Below are 18,622 nucleotides of genomic sequence, written 5' to 3'. Positions count from 1 at the left end.
CCGGGCGTGGGAGGGGCCCTAGAGCGGGGCGGGTCCGGAGCGGGGGCGGGGCGAGCCGCGAGCACGAGGGGCGGAGCCTGGGTGCGCCTGCGCAGTGCGCCCTACTCAGGGAGGCGGAGGCGACGCGCAGGAGGGAAGATGGAAGACTACCAGGCTGGCGAGGAGGTAACGGCCGGGTCGGCGACGGGAAGGGTGGAGGCCCAGAGCGCCTGGCGCGGATGGGCGGCGGCAGCCAAGGGCGTGTGTGGGCTCCCGGGCCGCGTCCGGACGTGGACGGCGGCAGTCCCCCGGGCAAACTGACGGTACCGGTGCCCTGCCCCGCGCTTCGCTGTGACCCCCGGCCCGGCCTGCTGCGGGCGTCGGCGCCGTGCCCGGAGGGCGGGGCTCGGGGCGGGGCAGGGGCTCCCCGCGCCGCGGCGTCGCCCCGTCGTTCTTCCGGGAGGGGCTCCACAGCCCTGGGACTTCTTCCTGGGGCGGGGCCTCTCCCGTCCCCGGCGCCCCAGCCCCGCCGCGCCCCCTGCCCGCCCCATACCCCTGGCCCAGCAGCGCCCAGAGTCTGGCTCCGTGCTCACCCGCCACGCCCCCGATCCGCTCCACTCGCGCCGCCCGGCTGCGCCTCCGGACCCTGCTCCACGTAGGCGGGACCTCCGGGAGAGTGCTATCACTCGCTCCCTTTATTTGGCGGTGCAGACCACCACCCTGGACTAGGTGCTCCGCGCCCACGGGTGGGGAAGACTGAAGGCCGCGTGTGCGTCCGCTGACTGATGTTTTAAGCCACGACTCCAGAGTGACAGGCACGCGCACATGCAGTCACATCTTTCAGGTCTCAGGCTGTCTGCAAAATGCAGAAGTGCACAGTCGGAGAGGCTCCCTTTGTCTGCAGGTCCACACCTTGTCTTCAGTGGGGTGCTTACATCCACCACGGCCACCATCACTTAAGTTTCATTTTCAGTTTGAGTTTGAGATGTCAGTGTGAGAACTCCTATTTGTGTGTGTGGGGGGGAAATAATCTCTCATTGCCTCAGTGAAGAAGCAGGGTAAAGCATACAATTATTTGCCAAGCAGAAGACATTTATTCTAACGGTGTGCTGTTAAAATGGCTTTCCTTCAGTTTAACGTGCATTCAGGGACTATAGCTGATGGATGCTGCTATTACAGAAAAATAGTTGCCCATTTTCTTCTTGCTAAGTAATAATTCTTGTTGAAATTGAAATAGAGTCCTACATATTATGCAGCCTGTCAAAAATAAAAACTATTGATGAATTTGGTGAGGTTTGATGTTTCACCATTTTTGAAACTAAGTTTAAGCAGGATGTTTGGAGGGGAAAGAAAAAATCTAAGGCTTAAGGACTGATGCTAGAGTTTCAGTTTTGATGATTTCCTAAGTACTACAACAATGGCAGTGCCATTATCAGTGTTTGAATTATGGGCACAACCAAGTGGATAATTATGAGAAGACATGGTTCAGGAGCACCTAGCAAAGGAGAAACTTTTCCCTGTAAACTAATACAGGAAAATGGCTTGTATTTTAGGAATATCCATAAAACTTTTTATTTTTTAATTTAAAAAAAATTTTTAAAGATTTTATTTATTTGACAGAGAGAGACACAGCGAGAGTGGGAACACAGGCAGGGGGAGTGGGAGAGGAAGAAGCAGGCTTCCCTCTGAGCAGAAAACCCTGACAACACGGGGCTCGATCCCAGGACCCTGGGATCCTGACCTGAGCCGAAGTCAAATGCTTAATGACTGAGCCACCCAGGCGCCCCCTATAAAACCTTAAAAGGAAAAGGAAATGACACTGTAAGAGAATTAATACTGGTATTCTAATTCTGGCCCCCACCAATGAGGTGGCTTAAGGGACTTCATTATTCCAGCTCTCACTTGCAGATCTGTGAATTGAAGGGGCTGAACAGAGCATCTGTTTACCGGAGATAAAGCCCTAGGCCCTTAGGAGGGTGGGACCTTGAGTTCTTTCTAGTAGGCGTGCCTTAGGTATTTACTAATCCACGCCACTCTCTTCTGAACTAAGCCTTTTCTGCGTAGCCTCTAACTTCATGTAAATACCTGAACCTTCGTAAGACTCCTCTCAACTCATTGTTCGTATTTCCTGTAGGAGCTGAAAGTGCCCAGGGGATTCTGTACAACAGCTCTACTTTTCCATTAAAAGTCCACTGAAATGCCCCTCAACCTTTTTCGTAGTTTAGCCACGTGGCTTGTTACACAGGGACTTTTCCGTATGGTTGAGGATCACGGAAGTCCCTTGGAAGGATCCTTTAAACCTCAAGAAATCATTTAATCTCTAAGATACTGCAAATTTTCATTGATTTGGTGAGTTGGTTTTGTCTCCAAGTATGCCTTCTTCTAAGTACAGCAAGCGAGAGGGCTTCAGGCAGTCTGCTCTTGATCCTCCTGGAAAGAAAGGGGCATTGCTCGGACAGGGCCACGGTAGTCAGCCTCCAGCAGGGAGGAAAGCTCACTGCCAAAAGCAGGGCACTCGACTTTATTCCACCAGGATTCACAATGACTGAGGGCCTGGGGCTGCCCTCTAGAAGGAACGTCCAGAGCTAAAGTATTGTTTGCAGGACTCAGACAGAACCTTGTACCCAATCAAATGTACCCTATGTAAAAAGAAAACCATCTTTAAACTCCGGCCATTAGATTACTGGTGGCAGTCCACCTCCCAGCTCATCCTGAGGCACTGGTGGAGAATAGTTGTGCTAAGCAGCCGGTTTTGTAGTCCTGAAGTAGGACAGCATTAAGGAGGAAACATAATTCTTGGGAAATAGTATAAATGGTGGATAAAAACAGGAACATCTTAAGTTTCAAACCTCCTAATCAGTTTACATCAGGAAAAGTGTCAGCTAATTTAAACAAAAGTCAAGTAACTCATTAAACTTCTGTGATTGTTAATGATCCTAGTAGCCAGTTGAAATGGATAGAGAGATTGAATCTAAAGTGAAGTCAGCCTTTTGGACCATGGCATGATTAAAACAAACCAAAACCCTCTAAATTATATACATATTCTAGACTCCTGACTGCCTCTCACAGGCTCTGTGATCCTCAAAGAGCCACTCGGCATTTCTGAGTCTCTGTAGTGTTTTCCTTGGTAAAATGAAAAGTTTAGTTTGGTCATTTCTAAGTTGTCATTTCTAAATTATGTTCATTACCTAAATTTGCATTAATCAATGCAGTGGAGACGGATCTTTTAAAGCCATCAAACTTAACTAATTTTCTTGCTTACAGACTGCTTTTGTTGTTGATGAAGTGAGCAACATTGTAAAAGAGGTAAGAGAAAGAATGCTTATTTTTAAAATGTTGATTAATGGCTTTGAGTGAAACTAATGTGTTTTAAATACTGTCTTGGAATTGTTTCAACTGAGCCTGTGTGTTTTGGCATTTCAAATAACAGTTTTCTTCCGTGAATATGTAGATAAGAATTACTCCCATATTATGTAAATTATATATTTTAAACCAGACGAGAAATGTTATATACTAGCATTATTATTGAATATTACTAAGGCTTGATTCTATAACCTTTTAACATAAAAGACTCATGGTCATGGTACACAAGTAAATAATTCTGGTGTTGAATAAAGAGTGAATATAAAAAAACTGAGTAACTTCCAGTTACTTAAGACCTGATGATCCAGCTGGGGCTTACCTATTTATTTTTCTTATATTCCTAAACTACCTATTTTGTCATTATTGACCATGGTACCTCCCTTAGCTGATGGCAGTGGAAGACAAAATAGGGCATTTGTTCTTCATTCATTGGAAAAATACATGTCAAGGGGGCATTAGGGACTGACCATCAAGGGTTACAGTATGGGGTAGGACCAGGCAGGCACTTAAGAAATCATCACACTGAAAAATGTAAATGTGGATTCCCTGTGTGGTAACTGCCACAGTACATGGTGCTGTGAGGGATTTGACTCACCTGGTGAGTTTGCAGCTAGAATCTGGAGAATGAGTAGGAGTAGTGTTAACTCAGCAAAAAGAGGGTGCAGACATTCCGGAAGTGGGTGTATGCAAAGGCCCTGTGGTGGGACTGTGTATGGTGTGTTTGAGGGACTGAAATGAGGCAGATGGGGCTGGAATAGTGCAGAGTGCTGGGGGAGCCTGGGGCAGGAACGAGGCCAGAAAGATTTTCCTTAGTCCCTTCTCTTCCTGTGTAAATTGAGACTGTGAAGCCATCGGCCAGAGGAAAGCCATTAGATGATCTCAGTTTAAAGTACCAGCTGAGATTATGTGTGTAATTTGGAATTGACTCTGATGCAAATTATTATCTAATGCCAGAGTGATTAAGAACCACAACCTATTTTTGTGACCAAACACAAAAAAGCAGAATGATTTTGTTCTACCATATACATTATTCGCCATCACAGATGATTTTCTAGTTGTTGTGCAGGATCTGTAACAGTTTGCTTTTGTTTTTACACAGGGTGTTTCTTATGGAACACCCTGGGCGGGGGGGGGGGGGGGGGGGCAGGAAGGTGGTGGCGCCACAGTCGAACTGTGAGAAGTGGGGACAGGTCCCCTGTGATCTCACTTGTTTTCAGCATCATCTTTGACTCAGTTGCCAGGCAACAAGTACAATTGAAAGTAAACTCTCCCAGTCTCCAGGAAGGCATGGAGTAATACTGCTGTGGTACTCTCACGTGGTCACCGGCCTCAACAGCTTTTTTGCCCCTGGCAATAGGTTAATTCTTCCTTTGCGCTCTTTTAAGGATTGGGTAGTAATAAATTGGGTGAGTCCAAAATTGGAGGGGAGTTTTCCTCCCTCCCTGAAAAACAGTGAATTCCAAAGTGTATGTGTAGAGAGTTGCCAAAGTTAGGATTAGCTTGAGTGATGCTCCCCACTTCTTTGACCAATATCCAGATCTAGTAATAATCGAGTCCTTTTAAACCAGGAGTGTCTATGTCCCCATAACCTCATTTTATGCTCTGAGTTGGGAAGGGAGCAGAACAGGTCAGAGGATGAGAAGGAGCTATGACAATGACAATGGGGGGGGGGGGGGGACGGAGGAGCGGAGGGAAGGCCAGAAGCTAAACGAGGGGTATTTAGTGTGACTGCTCAGAGTCCCAGGATAAATAGGTGGAAATCAGGGTGTGATTATAGGTAGTGCTTTGTTCCTCAAAAGGAAGATCACTGGGCTTTTGTCCCAGACAGTAGACCCTAATCCATCTCCAGTGTGCACAACTCAGATCCCAGGACTGTTTTTCTCTGCATGTCTGAGGACAGAACTCAGCCCTCACCAAATTATTTTAGGTCATAACTGTCATCGGAATTCAAGTTTCTGGTTTCCAGCTAGAAAAGGGGTAGAGAAGAAAGCTGCTTAGAGGCAGGCACACTGGCATCAGCATAAAGAGGCTCAGAAAATCACAAAATGGTAATAGCCTAACTACAAACTTGAGCAAGAGTAGGGGCAAGCAGCCGTACATATTCCTGAGTAACCTCTGAGGTACACAGCATGAACCCTCACCAGGATGCAGCACAGAAAGAGACTATTTCAAATAGAAAAATTCACCATAACCTTAAAATAAAATTAAAAAATTTTGTAATATATAGGGCTCGTTTTTTATTATCTGAAAAGTGCACTTACGTGTTAACATATTCCCAGAAAATGCTGAGTAAAGGAAATATTTTTTTTTTTTAAAGATTTTATTTATTTGAGAGAGAGAGAATGAGAGATAGAGAGCACAAGAGGGAAGAGGGTCAGAGGGAGAAGCAGACTCCCTGCCGAGCAGGGAGCCCGATGTGGGACTCGACCCCGGGACTCCAGGATCATGACCTGAGCCGAAGGCAGTCGCTTAACCAACTGAGCCACCCAGGCGCCCAAGGAAATATTTTTGAACACATGATTATTTGCATAGGTTTGTACGTTGTCGGTTGTACAACCTACTAAAGATTTTTCTGCTATACTTTCAAGGAATGGGCAAAGGAAGTATTTTCTAGCCTCAGTAGGAACAAAAATAATTATCTCCAGGTACCAACTGCCAGTAGTCAACAGTAAATTCAGTCAACATGTTTTTAAAATTTGACAGATCCTATATAAGTGTGGATTTTAGAAAATGAATATAAAACTTACTGTACAAGGACACTGTTAAACAAAGATGTATTTGCAAGGGAGTGCTCGTGACTTACGCTCACGCGTTATGCAGAGTGTATTCCCACAGTCTTAGGGCGAGGAACCCCAGCACTAGCTGGAAGGCACTGCTCGTGTGTCCTGCTAACTGTGACCTCTGCCCCGCGTTCCAGGCTATAGAGAGCGCAATCGGCGGCAATGCCTATCAGCACAGCAAAGTCAATCAGTGGACCACAAATGTCGTAGAACAAACTTTAAGCCAACTCACCAAGCTGGGAAAGCCATTTAAGTACATCGGTAATGCACCTTTGCTTCTCGTACATACCGTGGGTGGTTCTTGAAATAGCGCTGAGAGGAGTACTTGCTCTGGCGTCCGACCTCAAAGCGCGTGCCCGGTAGGGGCAGCTCGCCAGGTTGTGTGCGTTACCAGCCGGCCGGCCTTTTGGGCGGCTGCAACAGTTGCAGGGCACCCATCACAGGGGTTCCCAGCACTTCACACCCGACGCATTTAGAGCAGGCATGGGGGGAGGACAAGGGAAGGCTGTGGCGTGTCACTGTCACGGGGCCAGTCTACCCTGGCAGCCGTTCCCATGAACCCCTACCCTGGGATCCACCCCGGAATGCTGCAAGGAGGCTGACAGGAAGGTGTGTTCCCAGTAGGTTTCTCTAATAAACGCCTGTTTTCATTGAAGTGACCTGTGTGATTATGCAGAAGAACGGAGCGGGCTTACACACGGCCAGTTCCTGCTTCTGGGACAGCTCTACTGATGGTATGGTTTTCCCTGTGTTCCCTGAACGCTTGTCGTGGGCCTTGGCGCTGAAGCCTCTGTGGCGCCTCCTCGACCTTGCTGAGATCTAGATTCTTCCAGGCAGAGTTTTCTGAAACATGCTTGGCTGTTTCAGGTCTTTGAATGCATGCTTATCAGAGTCACCTGTTGACACGTGTTATAGAGCAGAGTCTGAGTGGCCTTCTTTATTCGTGTGCCGTAAAGAAGTCTGAGAAGTCAGGACGGCGAGCCCCCGCGTCCCCAAGTTGAGGGCCATGCCTTCTCCCCACAGGCAGCTGCACCGTGCGGTGGGAGAACAAGACCATGTACTGCATCGTCAGCGCCTTCGGGCTGTCCATCTGAGCCTCCCGTGTCTGCGCGATCCTCCTCTCCCAGCGGCCAGTGGGGGTCCAGTGAACACCCTTCTCCTTCTCTTCAAGAGTTTCTCGTGGCACCCACGACGTTGACGACGGCCAGGTGACTGCCCTGTTCTGGGAACGGCACAGCCACGTCCGAGGACGGTCACCCTAGGTGCTCAGGCCTGTGCCGCCACCCGTCTTAACTCTGTTTCTTTTCGAAGGTGCTAAAAACTGAAATCTGCTAGTTTAAAACTTTCTCTACTCTCTGGATGACTCAGATACACTAATTTTCCATACTTTGTACTTTGGTTAGAATAATAAATTACTTCACTTTAAAGTTTGTGTTTTTCTTCATAGTCTAAACAATACCACAAACGAGTTCTTCAGATTTCACTAGTGACTTTAGAATCTAAAACTGCAAAAACAAAAAGGAAAAGTTAGAATTTGGCGCTGGTTCTCCCCACTGCAGGATGTGCTGCTTTGACCGTCAGGCCCGGGACCGTGTGGCTTCCTGTTGCAGCCAGAGCTCTCGGCTGTGCACGCTGCCCAGGCCGTGGCGCGGCGGCTTCTGCCCGATCGTCCCTGCTTGTCAGCAGCAGCCCTCCAAAAATGTGTTCGTACTGCAGGGCTTCCACAATCATTTTGTGTCCACAGTTAGGCCCTTATTTATAAATCAGCAACCACATTGGGAGGTTATTTGATTTAAAGGGGGGGAGGTGAGCCCCAAGCCGCAGTCTGTGACCTCACCTTCAGTGCTCATCCACGGGCCACGTTCACATAGGAATAAAGACACGCTTCTGTGTCCACTTGCTGAAATCACGAAAGCTCTACTTTTGGCCCTAAAGCACTCATGCCTGAATGGCCAAACGAACTCCACACGCAGGAGCAAATAAATCACGTAAGTAAGGATCGAGTATGTAAAATATATTAACGTGTACCAGAAAGGATGTTTCAGAATGAAGCCATTTCCAAAGTGTTAAGGTTGCCATAAATAAACATTTATTCACTTTTGATTGATTACAATGATCATTCTGTGATCAGGGGTTACTGTGCTCATGGACACAAGTTCCAAGATCTACTACATAGTTCTATCTTTCCTTTTGAACTTTAAAGTTGTTTTTATTTTACAAATGCGGTCTTTTTGTAAAAAGGCAGTTTTCAGTAGCAGAAAATTCTGTTTCACTGTGTGGTATTAATAGTTACCAGTATATCGAAAACATGTCAACATGAACAGTATAACAAGATATCACAGACTAAAGCAACTTCCCTTGGGCCTGGGGAAAAGATTTGTCGCTTTTTTTCCCAAAAGTCTAACCTCTAAGGCAACTGGTTTCTAAAATCCTCAAAATACATAAATATTCTTTAGTGACTTAACTCGTATTCACTAGATGTCCCTTTTCACCATCCTGTCTATGAGCTTCCATGGTTTTCCCTGTGAGGATTCTTTCTAAGTCACTGACCATACTGCAACCGACTTAACACAACTGTAGCTTCAGTAAATAGTTCATGGAATGCTTGAGGCTGGTGACAGTTGTCTTGTAACCTGCCCCTTTAGTGGGCTGGGTTTACATAATGTATATAAACTTTTATTGCAATCTGTAATTATGTACAGGAACAATCTTACAAACCTTGAATATATTTTATATATCCCCTTCTCTAGCCTTTCGAATGGGGCTTAAGAGAGAAAACTGCATCACTTCACTGCTGTAATGATTTAATAATAAATCAAGCAGACCTATTACCCACACGGATAATGATGCTCTCCCTAGGGAAGCTGAAATACGTACGGTCATCTTCCAGGTTCCCCTAGACTGGACCAGTGTAAAAAATTATCCCAAAGATGATGTTATTCAAGCCTTTACCATGGGAGAACTAAAGTCAGCCCTTTGAATTTACAACTGAAGTTTGCAAAATTGAGACTCTCCAAGAAAAAAACAATTTTCTTGCTACTGTCTAAAGTTTCCGGCAGACTTTAGTGTGTTAACCTAATACCTACAGCATATATACTACATGCTAAATGCTATATACTTTAAGCAAAGTTTTACATGGAGTACATAATATGTTGATATATATGATATACCAGAGACAAGACTGAAAACGCACGATTTAACAAGAACCATTTTCCCCTTACAGAATTCCTTTTATAATTTTTTGTTTCCAACTTAGTTACAAAAAGTAAATAAATACTCCCATATTTTCATTTCAGTGACTTGATGCCGTGAAGAATCAAGTATGAAGATATCCATCAGTTTATAATATAATTACACTATAGAACAAAGACAAGTTTTAAAAAAAGTTCTGTGTATGGCTAAATGCCTCAAATAGTTTACATTTACTGATAAATAACAGCATTCCAAATTATGGACATTTAATAAGGATTAAAACTTGTGAACTATGTCACATATTAGAATACATTAATCACAAGTTTTCATCAATCTACATAAAAGGTAGTAGAAGTTGAAAAATTTGGTTAACAGAAAAATTTTTCCAATACCTTGGAGTACACAGAATCAAAAAAAGTAATCACACCATTGAAAATGTAAAAACCATGTAAACTTGAATTACCCTTGCAATAATACAGTTGTTTTCATTCAAACTTTCATAATTACAAGGTTTTAAAAACAGAATCCATATTAAAGGTACGTTATCACTAAAATTTAAACAGATGTTTAGTCATAATGAGAAGCCTCTCATGAACCTCTATAAGGGCCCAGCCTTACCTAAAGTGGAATACAATTTTTAGCAATGTGAGAGTTAATGCATAGATGAAGAAAACCTAGGTACTGCTTGCAGAGGGGAACAATCCTATCCTACGCACTGCGTCTGCCCAGACGCCAACCATTAGGATGTTAGCCGTGACGGTACGTCAACGGTTCAAGAGAGACGTCATTGTCAGAGGAAAAGGAAAGGAGATACCAGACTTCTACACTTGGTCTTTGACATAAAGGAACTGGCAACTCTCCAGGGCCTTCTACGATGCCACAGATTCAGCAGCTCGAGACAACTTCCCTCTTCCAGAGCAGGCCCTCCTCTTCCCTGGCCACTGGAGGGCGGGGCATGCTTCCCAGCAAGTGACCTTCTACCCAAAGATGTGCTTCCACAAGTCATCAAAAATGTTTCACTTTCTTTCATCTAGGCTTCAAATGTGAAACTGAAAAACTTTTTCACAATAAAGAATCTATAATATATCCTTTGTTTAGCTTTTATAAAAAAATAATAAAGTTCCCCGGGGTGTCATCTCTAAAGGAGTTGTAGAAATGATAGCTTATGGGAACTGTAGCAGATACCCTCTTCCCCAACCCAACCACAGCGACATCCATTCACATTCTGGTATGCACTGCTCACATGCGCACACGTATGTACACAGCTCTTGGAAAACCATGGCAGCAGGACCTCTCCCCGGGCTGGTGCTTGTCAGTCCCCTTACCCTTTCCTTATGAATCTCAGCCAGTCCTCCTCGGACCCCCACAACACGATTTCTGCCCGGTGGCAGTGGAGGGCTAGAACCTGCTCGCCCACCATTTCCCTAATAAGCTATTACTGAGGCATTTCACACAAGAGACAGGAGGTACTAGTCACCCAGGATGCTTGGTTCCCCAGAGCACTCAAGGGGGAAGGCATGCCCTTGTGAGACAGACACAAAAATAGGCTTCCCTCTGAGTTTAAAGGGCTGAAACTGGTACAGGGCAGGGAAGAATGGAAGAAAGGAGAACACCACCATGCTGACGACCTCATTCATGGGGCTTTCCATGGACTCAGAATTAGCAGATTAAAAAAAACCAAACATAACTCTACTAAAAAGAGGAGTAATTACCTCCTCACCACTAAAAATGAACTCTCTCATCTGAAATCCGGAAAAGGGATTTGGCTGTTTACACTTATCAGCGCCTCTCTTCCCAAATGCAGCCACTCTAACAATACATTTGGCCCAATGTTTAAATTTCTCCTTGGTTTTGGTTTTCCTTTAAAAAATACGTAAACAAATAAGGACCGGGAAATCTCTGCTTATGAGACAAGCCTGAACACCAGCAGGAGCGGGGAAGGCCAGGAAGCGGCGCTGCGGGAAAGCGTCGGCCCAGCCCGCCAGCGGCCGGGAGCTCAGTCGCTCTCGGAGCCCTCCTTGTACTGTGCCCGGATGGCCTGGCCGTTCTGCAGGGGCATTTCTTCATAGTCACTCCTGTCACAAAAGAGACCCTTGATGCCATTCGGCTTTTGACAGCTCATCTTCTGTTCTTCTCTTCCACAATGACATGCCATTTTAGCAAGAAGGCATTTCACAGCTCCACACTCCCCGTTTCTACCGCCCGCTGCTCCTGCCCGCTCCTCACCCCCCACCGAGCACCAGGGCCCATCGCCAGGGAGAACTGCTCCTCCTGTGGGCACCACCCATGCTAGTCAGAACAACGTGAAAACAAAACCCCATGGGATCACAGAACACCCCCAGGTGAAAAGAAATGTCATAACGCCTTGAAAATCACTTTAGAATGATTAACAACCTGTTGAGTGAATGCACAAAACCAGGCGGAACGCTCACCATAGACAGCCTTCAGAGAGGCAGGAACTTACCCATAGATCACATCATCGTCAGAGTCATTCAGCATGGAGAATGCAGGGTTGTCTTTCAGCTGGGACTCTGGAAGCCACCAAAAGCATTTTTATGTGATTAGCCCAGGGAGGCAAGATGCTACTGGGAAAGGACAGGAGTCCGAAAGAGCAGGATTCAGATCCCAGCTTCCACCAATTATCCGTGTGACCTGAACAAATCTCGCTCCCGAGCCTGTTTCTCACATTCAAGCCAGGGGCAGCATCACTACTTGGCAGGCTGCTGGGCAGGCCGCATGGTGGAAGCACCCAGAGCAGAGAGGCTCCAGGACGAACCCTCCAATGGCAGCTGTGATCCGGCTACGCTCTCCCAAGTCCACGTGGGTAGCAGGGGCGGAAAACGCCCGGGAGACCAGAGGCGCCCTCCCTGCTCCCTCCCACCCCTGGAAGGAAGCAAGCCACTCGGCCTCATTTCTTCATCTCAGGAGGCACTAACTGCATCTTCATCACAGAGCTGCTGTGAGGCTCGAGTGGGACCTCTTCACGAAAGTGCTTTGAGAACTCACACAACACGGAAGTCAGGCAGTGGGCCTGAAATGCTACACCACTGCCCAAGTTCCAGGAAGTTCCCGTCCTTTTCAGCCTGTGTGACAGTCTGGCTCTTCTTACATTCTGGCTTTCTCTGAATGGCCATGGCATGAGCATGCAACAGACCTGGCTTCACACGGCTGAGGGACATGCTTGTGCCGGGACCCACTACAGGAACCACTGTTCCCATCTTGTGCTGTAATGACACAGCACATGCTGTGTTCTAACTACCCTGCAGCTTACCTCGTCTCTCTGTGCTAGGGTTAGGGGAACCCGGAATGTGGGTCCTGAACTGCTGTGAAGCCATCTGGCCAGCAACCCAGCCCCAGAGTGGCTTACCATACAGGGCGTTCTTCGATGGAGAATACACAAAGGCCAAAGTGTAGAGGTAAAAGTTCAACAAGCCATAGAAAGATAAGAATTCAGCTGGTGATACTGGTCAAGGGAAATCAGCAGCCCCGGAACACTACGTATTTGGACATTTCAGCTGGGGTCTTTGCTTTCAGTCTGGCTGCTCCTTCTAACCACCAGCAGTCCTTTCCACTGCTCACCACCAGCGAGGACCTCGGGGTTCCACGGCCCAAACAGCAGGACCCCACAGGCCAAAGGTTACAATAACCTTTCAAGGTCACCTGTAAATAACAGGTGCACCGTGCTCTTTTCTATCCATGGAAACCTCTGGAGGTGGCAGGATCTGATGTGATCAAGTTACTCACAGAGGGCAGGAGGGCCGTGCACACGTATGGGTAAAGAATGAAATCAAGAACTGGAACCGTCTCTCAAACCAGTCGTTCTTCATCTTTTCTGCATTACAGACCCCTCTGAGAAGCTGATAAAAGGTTAGTGTGAAATCCAGCCCCTAAAATTTGGAAAAATCCTGCATTACTTCTAAGGATATAAGAAGCCCCAAGGAAAGAAGCTAAGATATAAGGGATCAACTGTAAAGCGCCCTCTGACGGACGCCATCACCGAAGGGAGGAGTGGCCAGCTCTGTCAGAGGCCAAGCACCTGAAGGGGAGTTTAGTGGACACGGAGCCTGTCCCACGTGTCTCAGGCACCCTCAGGAATCGAAGGACATCCTGCTACCTTATGAGCCTTTTCTGGGGACACAGGCTTAAACTGCCCTAATCAGCACAACCTGTGGACACCGCAGCTGGATAAATCTGGGTGATGGGGAGAGAGGACTCTCCAATCGGGCTCAGCCTCCCCCTCAGTGCTCTGTGGGGAGAACAGGCACCTCAGACTGATGCGAGGTTCTGAATGGAGCTTGGGTTCCCGAAGAATCCCCAGGGACCGGAGAGCAGGGTGGTGGGGAGAGCAGCTGGGGAGTGCGACTCCCTCGGGACCGCTTCGCCCTGCCGAGCCTGAGCTGCTGCCCACGGGGGTGGGCCGTGGTGAGGCCCGCAGCACACAAGGCACCACAGTGCGGTGACCTGCCTCTTCTTCATGTCTGCAGCCCTGACACGCTAACCACCCCATGCAGAGCGTGTTCCTGAAGGCTGAAGGCTTCCCACTGAAAGGATATAATTCTGGTAGTGAGTTGACAGTTCAGCTACAAAATTGTCTTGTAATACTTGTGCTCCAAACCTTAAATAAAGGATGACGATGCTGAAAAAAAGGGGGAGGGACAATAAGTAAACAGAGATGAGGAAATGGCACTAGCTTCACAGAACTCATTCCGTTCACCCTGTGCACATGGTCCATTCACTACGATTTCCGCACAGACCCGTGAGCACTCCCGGCCCTGCGAGAGCACATGCGCACACGCACACAGCACCCCTGCCTCAGGTGCTTGGTCTCAGAGTCAGGAGGGCCGCTGCTGGGGCAGAAGCAGCTAACCATGACACCGACCATGTCGCAGCCCCGCATCAGGGGCCCGGAAGCACCCCATCAGCACATCCTTCCCTTCTCGCACTGCCTTAGATCTCATTTCCACGACCAACTCCTACCACAAATGACAAGGCCCTGAGGAATTCACATTTCCCTCCTCGGGCTCAGCGATTCTCACAGTGAGGAAGCATGGCACCTCTGTTCAGACACCCGCCTGCAGATACATGAGGACAGAGGTTCTGAGGACACGGAGCTCCACAGCCAACGCGGCTCTCCCCTGAACAACTCCACAGCTTCCAAATCAGCACCCCGCGCTCCTCTCCCCTCCCTGTGGTCCACTGTCCACAAGGACCAAGACCGATCGCTAACAAAAACACAAATCGGAGACCTTCACCTCCCGGCTTTGATGCCTCCCAAGGGTTCCTTCCCATCACCGAAAATAAACTGGGACTCCAACTGGCGGCGTGCAGGGCCCGACCTCACCTCTCTGGGGGCCACCCTCCCTTCACATCCTCACCTCCTGGGACACTGCTGTCCCCATGTGTCTCCAGGGCTCCTCCCTCAGGCCCCAGGCCAGTGTCCCCTCCTCAGAGAAATGTCCCCTCCAGTCCCTGTTTAAAGCCGAACCTCTTCTGCCATCACATCTCTTGGTTTTCATTATAGGACTTATGCTATTTATCTACTTGTTTATCACCGTCTTCCTCCACTGGAATATAAGCCCCGTGATAGGGAGGAACTTGTTGGCCTGCTGACCGGAGCAGACACTCCATACACAATTTTTGGACAAATAAATGAGTCCCCTTGAAACTTATATGAAGAAAGACCATAAAGGCAGAATGACTTCTAAGTCAGACTCTACAGAGTCCCAACCTGTGGACTCAGCATGAGAGTGAGGATGTGTGAGGGGATGTGAAGGGTGTGTGTGAGAGAGAGAGAGAGTGTGTGTGAGGGGGTGTGAGTGTGTGTGTGAAGGGGTGTGAGAGGGAGCGTATATGAGTGGTGTGTGTGTGGGGGGGTGTGTGAGACGGGATGTGAGAGTCCGAGGGAGTGTGTGTGTGTGAGGGGGTGTGTGAGGAGTGTGTGTATGTGTAAAAGGGCACGAGGGTGCATGAGGGAGCACGTGTGACAAGCAGAGACCACCTGTGCACCAGGCGCTGAGGAACGGCTGCCTACACGATGCAGGCACTGCGGTTTCCAGGTGAACGCAGATGCTGAACGAAGTAGCGCAAGCTCACGAAAGTCCACGCTGAGTTCATGTGGTGTGGTGAACGATGAGCACGACCCAGAGGGGAAGGGACACGGGTGCCCACGGGAGGCTGCATCTCAGGCAGCCGGGGAACCCAGAGCTGCCCTGCAAAGCCAGCCTCTCAGAGTCTCCATGCGGTTCCCGCCTAGGAAAAGGGCTGGCAGCCACTTATTTGCCATCTAAACCACCAAGGAAGAAAGGCAAGTGACTAGATTTTTTTCCCTCTGGACTTGGATTTTAGCAGAAAGAGACAAACCACAAACAACCTGACAATGACCTGGCATACATTCACAGAAACAGCGTTGTCCCTGGGCCTCAGCCTCCGCAGACTCCCACTGAAGCGTCCCCTCCCCCCGGGGCCACCGTGCTGCAGGTCAAGGACACCCACGGTACCGAATTCAAATGCACAGTCCTCTCCTTGGAGCACCAAAAGGATGCCAGGTGCCAAGTACACACGCATGGCATTCTAGTCCTTTACCCTGCGTTGGGCTGTGGCTGCTCCAACATGGCGCCGGCAGAGCAAGTAGGGGCTCCACCAGCGCGGGGCTGGCGGGCTCGGTCGACACTCCTCAGTCCCTGGCCATTCCCTGGGGCGTTTACAACACAACAGGAGCTCTCCCGGCCGCTGTGCACACTCAGTGCCTGCCCTGCGCAAGAGGCCCTCTGACCTAATGAACAGATATGGCTAGAAATGCCCTAAAATTAACTGTTAAAAGGGGAGAAAAGATATTCATGACAGAAAAATACAATTTCGCTGTTTTGCTTCTTTGAAGAAATAAAGTCTTCTTACCTAATGACAAGCACTACAAAAGTCAATGCAGTCAAAAATTTTAACCTGAGATCTGAAAAAGAAATAAATACCCCATTAAACCACTTGGGAAGTAAATTCCATTCTCATCTCAGGGAGCTTAAAAATAAAGACAAAAAAATAAACAAAGCCTCCTGAACAAAACCCCTCCTCCCTCTGGACTTTAAGCCTGTGTGCACCTGAAGCCCAGAAGAAATGCTGTCCCACCTCCCCAGAGTCAAGGAGGGTCCCCAGAGACACGATGGCCATTATTATTTGGTTGTGACAGATTGAGGGAAAGGATCCTAGGAGTTCAGGTGAGTTGCCCTGACTCAGGACTAGGAAAATGGCCCCAGCCACATCCTCTGCAAGGTATGATTCTGGAAGGATCCAGGCAGCTCCAATAGTCACACTGGCACCCAGGGCCCCAGGGGGCTTCCACCCCACAGGCCTCCCTCCAGTGCTGGTCTGAGGCACTGTCTAAAAGGCCCAGAGTTAACCATTCAGCCCTGTTGTGGCTCCCCAGGGACTGAAGGCACTGGTTCCCCCCAGCGTGAGGGAGTGGGACAGGTCCCCATCCAGGTCAGGCCTCTTGCTGGGTGGACTCCAGCCACCTCTCCCGCTGTGTGAGGTCAACTCCTGGCCCACCTTGCCTTGGGCAGTATGTGAGGTGGCACTTACCTACATAAGGCATGTGACGTAGCTCGGAACAGGCCCGCACTATCAAGAACAGAAGGTACAAAATATACACAGCTGCCACCACCATGAAGAAAATCTTCATTCCCTAGAACGACACAAGATCAGGGGCTCAGCACTGCTCCTTCTTCCAACACCGCCACAAGCAGGGAAGCCAAACATTTTTGATAGGGGCCTAGAATCCTGAAGGTCACACTCCATAGCACAGAACAAGAACGTGTTCCCACCGCCGCGACTTCCTTGGCTAGACTTGGCCTCTCATCCTGTCTGTGGGCACACGTGTCTCACCAGGGGGACAGCCCCAGCCCTTGCTAGTCAGATGAGCCAGAATCCAAGCTCCTTCCAGGACGCACGGAAAGCTCCTAGCACAGGGCCTGGACGGGGCAGGTGCTCAATACACCAGTGGCGGGTCTTCAGGTTTTTTCAGTTTTCGGCAGGTCTCTGGTTTCCAGTGTTTCCTCTAGTAATGGACATAGGCCACTGACTGAGAAGGGGAGAGGTGACCATAACCACGGTGACAGCTGCCTTGCTCAAGTCCTTCCAAGTGCTGGCCAAGTGCTTCGTGTTCCTGGTCAATCCAACCTGCGCAACAACTCTTTAGGAGAGACTGCAGTATTATCCCTTTTGCAGAGAGAAAACAGAGGACTCGGAAGGGTTGGAGGCGGGCCCCCAGGAGCACAGGTTTGACCAGCAGGCTGTCCAGGAAGCTGGTACACTGGCCCAGGTACTAGCCCCGTGTGACCTCCGACAAGACCCCTGACCGCCCCTCAGTTTCCTCACATGAAAAATGAGGGGACTGGACCAGACAAAAGCTCTAGTAACAGATTAGCACGAACCTATATTATTTTATCTAAATCTGGGGAGTTACACTCAACCAACAGCCCTTTGTATATGACCTGTCACTAGGGTCTGCAGAATCTTCCCTGAGAATGTGTCAAAGCAGCTCTTCCCTGGCCCTTCCTTTAGTGTCATGCCCTCAAGAAGAAAAGGCTGCTCTGAGGCTCAGCCCCTCACACACATGGCCTCAAGCCTTCCAGGGGTGTCCAGTGCCCCTCTCAGGCGCAGACCTCACTGGGCCTGCCCTGACTCAGGTCTCCTGCATGGCTTCCTCCGAGGCCCGCCGCCCCACACAACTCTGCAACAGCGTCTCCCTTCCCTGGCCTGGAATGCCACCCCTGCTCTCCAGCTCCAGGCACAACCCCTCCCCCCAAAAAACTTACTAAAGCATTATGAGGCTAAGAAAAGAACAAAACACAAATAAAGACACCTCCTCCCCCTAGTAACTCGGGCCCACTGTCCGTAAGGACATAGCTGGCAGGACACTGCACACTGGTCTGTACTTACTGCTAAGCTTTTTCTCCTTCACAAGGTCCTATATGCTTTGAGGACAAAGATCATGGTACAATGTTCACGAGGCATACACCAAGCAACCTTCAGAACTCCTCAAACTTCTAAATAATGGAATGGAAAGGCTACCGGCACTCCCCTGCTGAAATATGGTAAGAATCAGGTGCTCATACCACTTGCTATGACATGTGTCGTCTCAACACAAGTTACACATCTTTCAAGATACCATCATTCACACTAAACCTCCCTCTTTCTCAGAGGCCATTCCCATAAAGAACCACAGATTTTACCACTTCATGGGAAGCTCTGCAAAGCATCCAGAGAAATGCTGGATATCACCCAAGCTCAGGATTCAACTCTGTACCTCTGGGATT

The 18,622-nt window shown here is 48.6% G+C and overlaps 3 protein-coding genes across 11 annotated transcripts in view; 1 reads left to right on the top strand and 2 right to left on the bottom strand.

Annotated features, from left to right (window-relative positions):
• SYTL3 (synaptotagmin like 3) overlaps positions 1-900 on the bottom strand; it is an 89,689-nt gene extending 88,789 nt beyond the window's left edge. For 3 of the 5 annotated variants that reach the window (XM_025866397.2, XM_025866401.2, XM_025866399.2), the window contains exon 1: positions 573-898. The gene's annotated coding sequence lies outside the window, so the exon portion shown is untranslated. Of the gene's footprint in view, positions 1-572 lie in introns of all 5 variants that reach the window. The other 2 variants (XM_025866405.2, XM_025866404.2) reach the window with 2 other exon arrangements.
• Positions 19-7,549, top strand: DYNLT1 (dynein light chain Tctex-type 1). Of its 2 annotated transcripts, XM_025866409.2 has the most exons (5): positions 26-165; positions 3,244-3,285; positions 6,260-6,383; positions 6,779-6,856; positions 7,146-7,549. In XM_025866409.2, exons 1-5 carry the CDS (start codon positions 139-141, stop codon positions 7,214-7,216), a joined length of 342 nt encoding a protein of 113 aa, XP_025722194.1. In that variant the 5' UTR covers positions 26-138; the 3' UTR covers positions 7,217-7,549. The 2 variants fall into 2 exon arrangements, with proteins under 2 accessions (XP_025722196.1, XP_025722194.1); XM_025866411.2 differs by lacking the exon at positions 7,146-7,549 and having other exon boundaries at positions 19-165; positions 6,799-6,854.
• A 639-nt stretch (positions 7,550-8,188) lies between these two features.
• TMEM181 (transmembrane protein 181) overlaps positions 8,189-18,622 on the bottom strand; it is a 74,853-nt gene continuing 64,419 nt past the window's right edge. For all 4 annotated transcript variants that reach the window (XM_073894173.1, XM_073894172.1, XM_073894176.1 and 1 more), the window contains 6 exons: positions 16,887-16,989; positions 16,209-16,260; positions 13,868-13,950; positions 12,682-12,771; positions 11,779-11,845; positions 8,189-11,389 (listed from right to left, as the gene is read on the bottom strand). In XM_073894173.1, the coding sequence (XP_073750274.1) occupies positions 11,311-11,389; positions 11,779-11,845; positions 12,682-12,771; positions 13,868-13,950; positions 16,209-16,260; positions 16,887-16,989 (474 nt within the window). In that variant the 3' untranslated portion in view covers positions 8,189-11,310. The remainder of the gene's footprint in view (positions 11,390-11,778; positions 11,846-12,681; positions 12,772-13,867; positions 13,951-16,208; positions 16,261-16,886; positions 16,990-18,622) is intronic.

Source organism: Callorhinus ursinus, unplaced genomic scaffold, assembly GCF_003265705.2.
Source record: "Callorhinus ursinus isolate GAN/ISIS: 27379988/994484 unplaced genomic scaffold, GSC_fseal_2.0 scaffold6, whole genome shotgun sequence".
NCBI lineage: Eukaryota > Metazoa > Chordata > Mammalia > Carnivora > Otariidae > Callorhinus > Callorhinus ursinus.
This window is presented reverse-complemented; position numbering and strand designations above follow the sequence as displayed.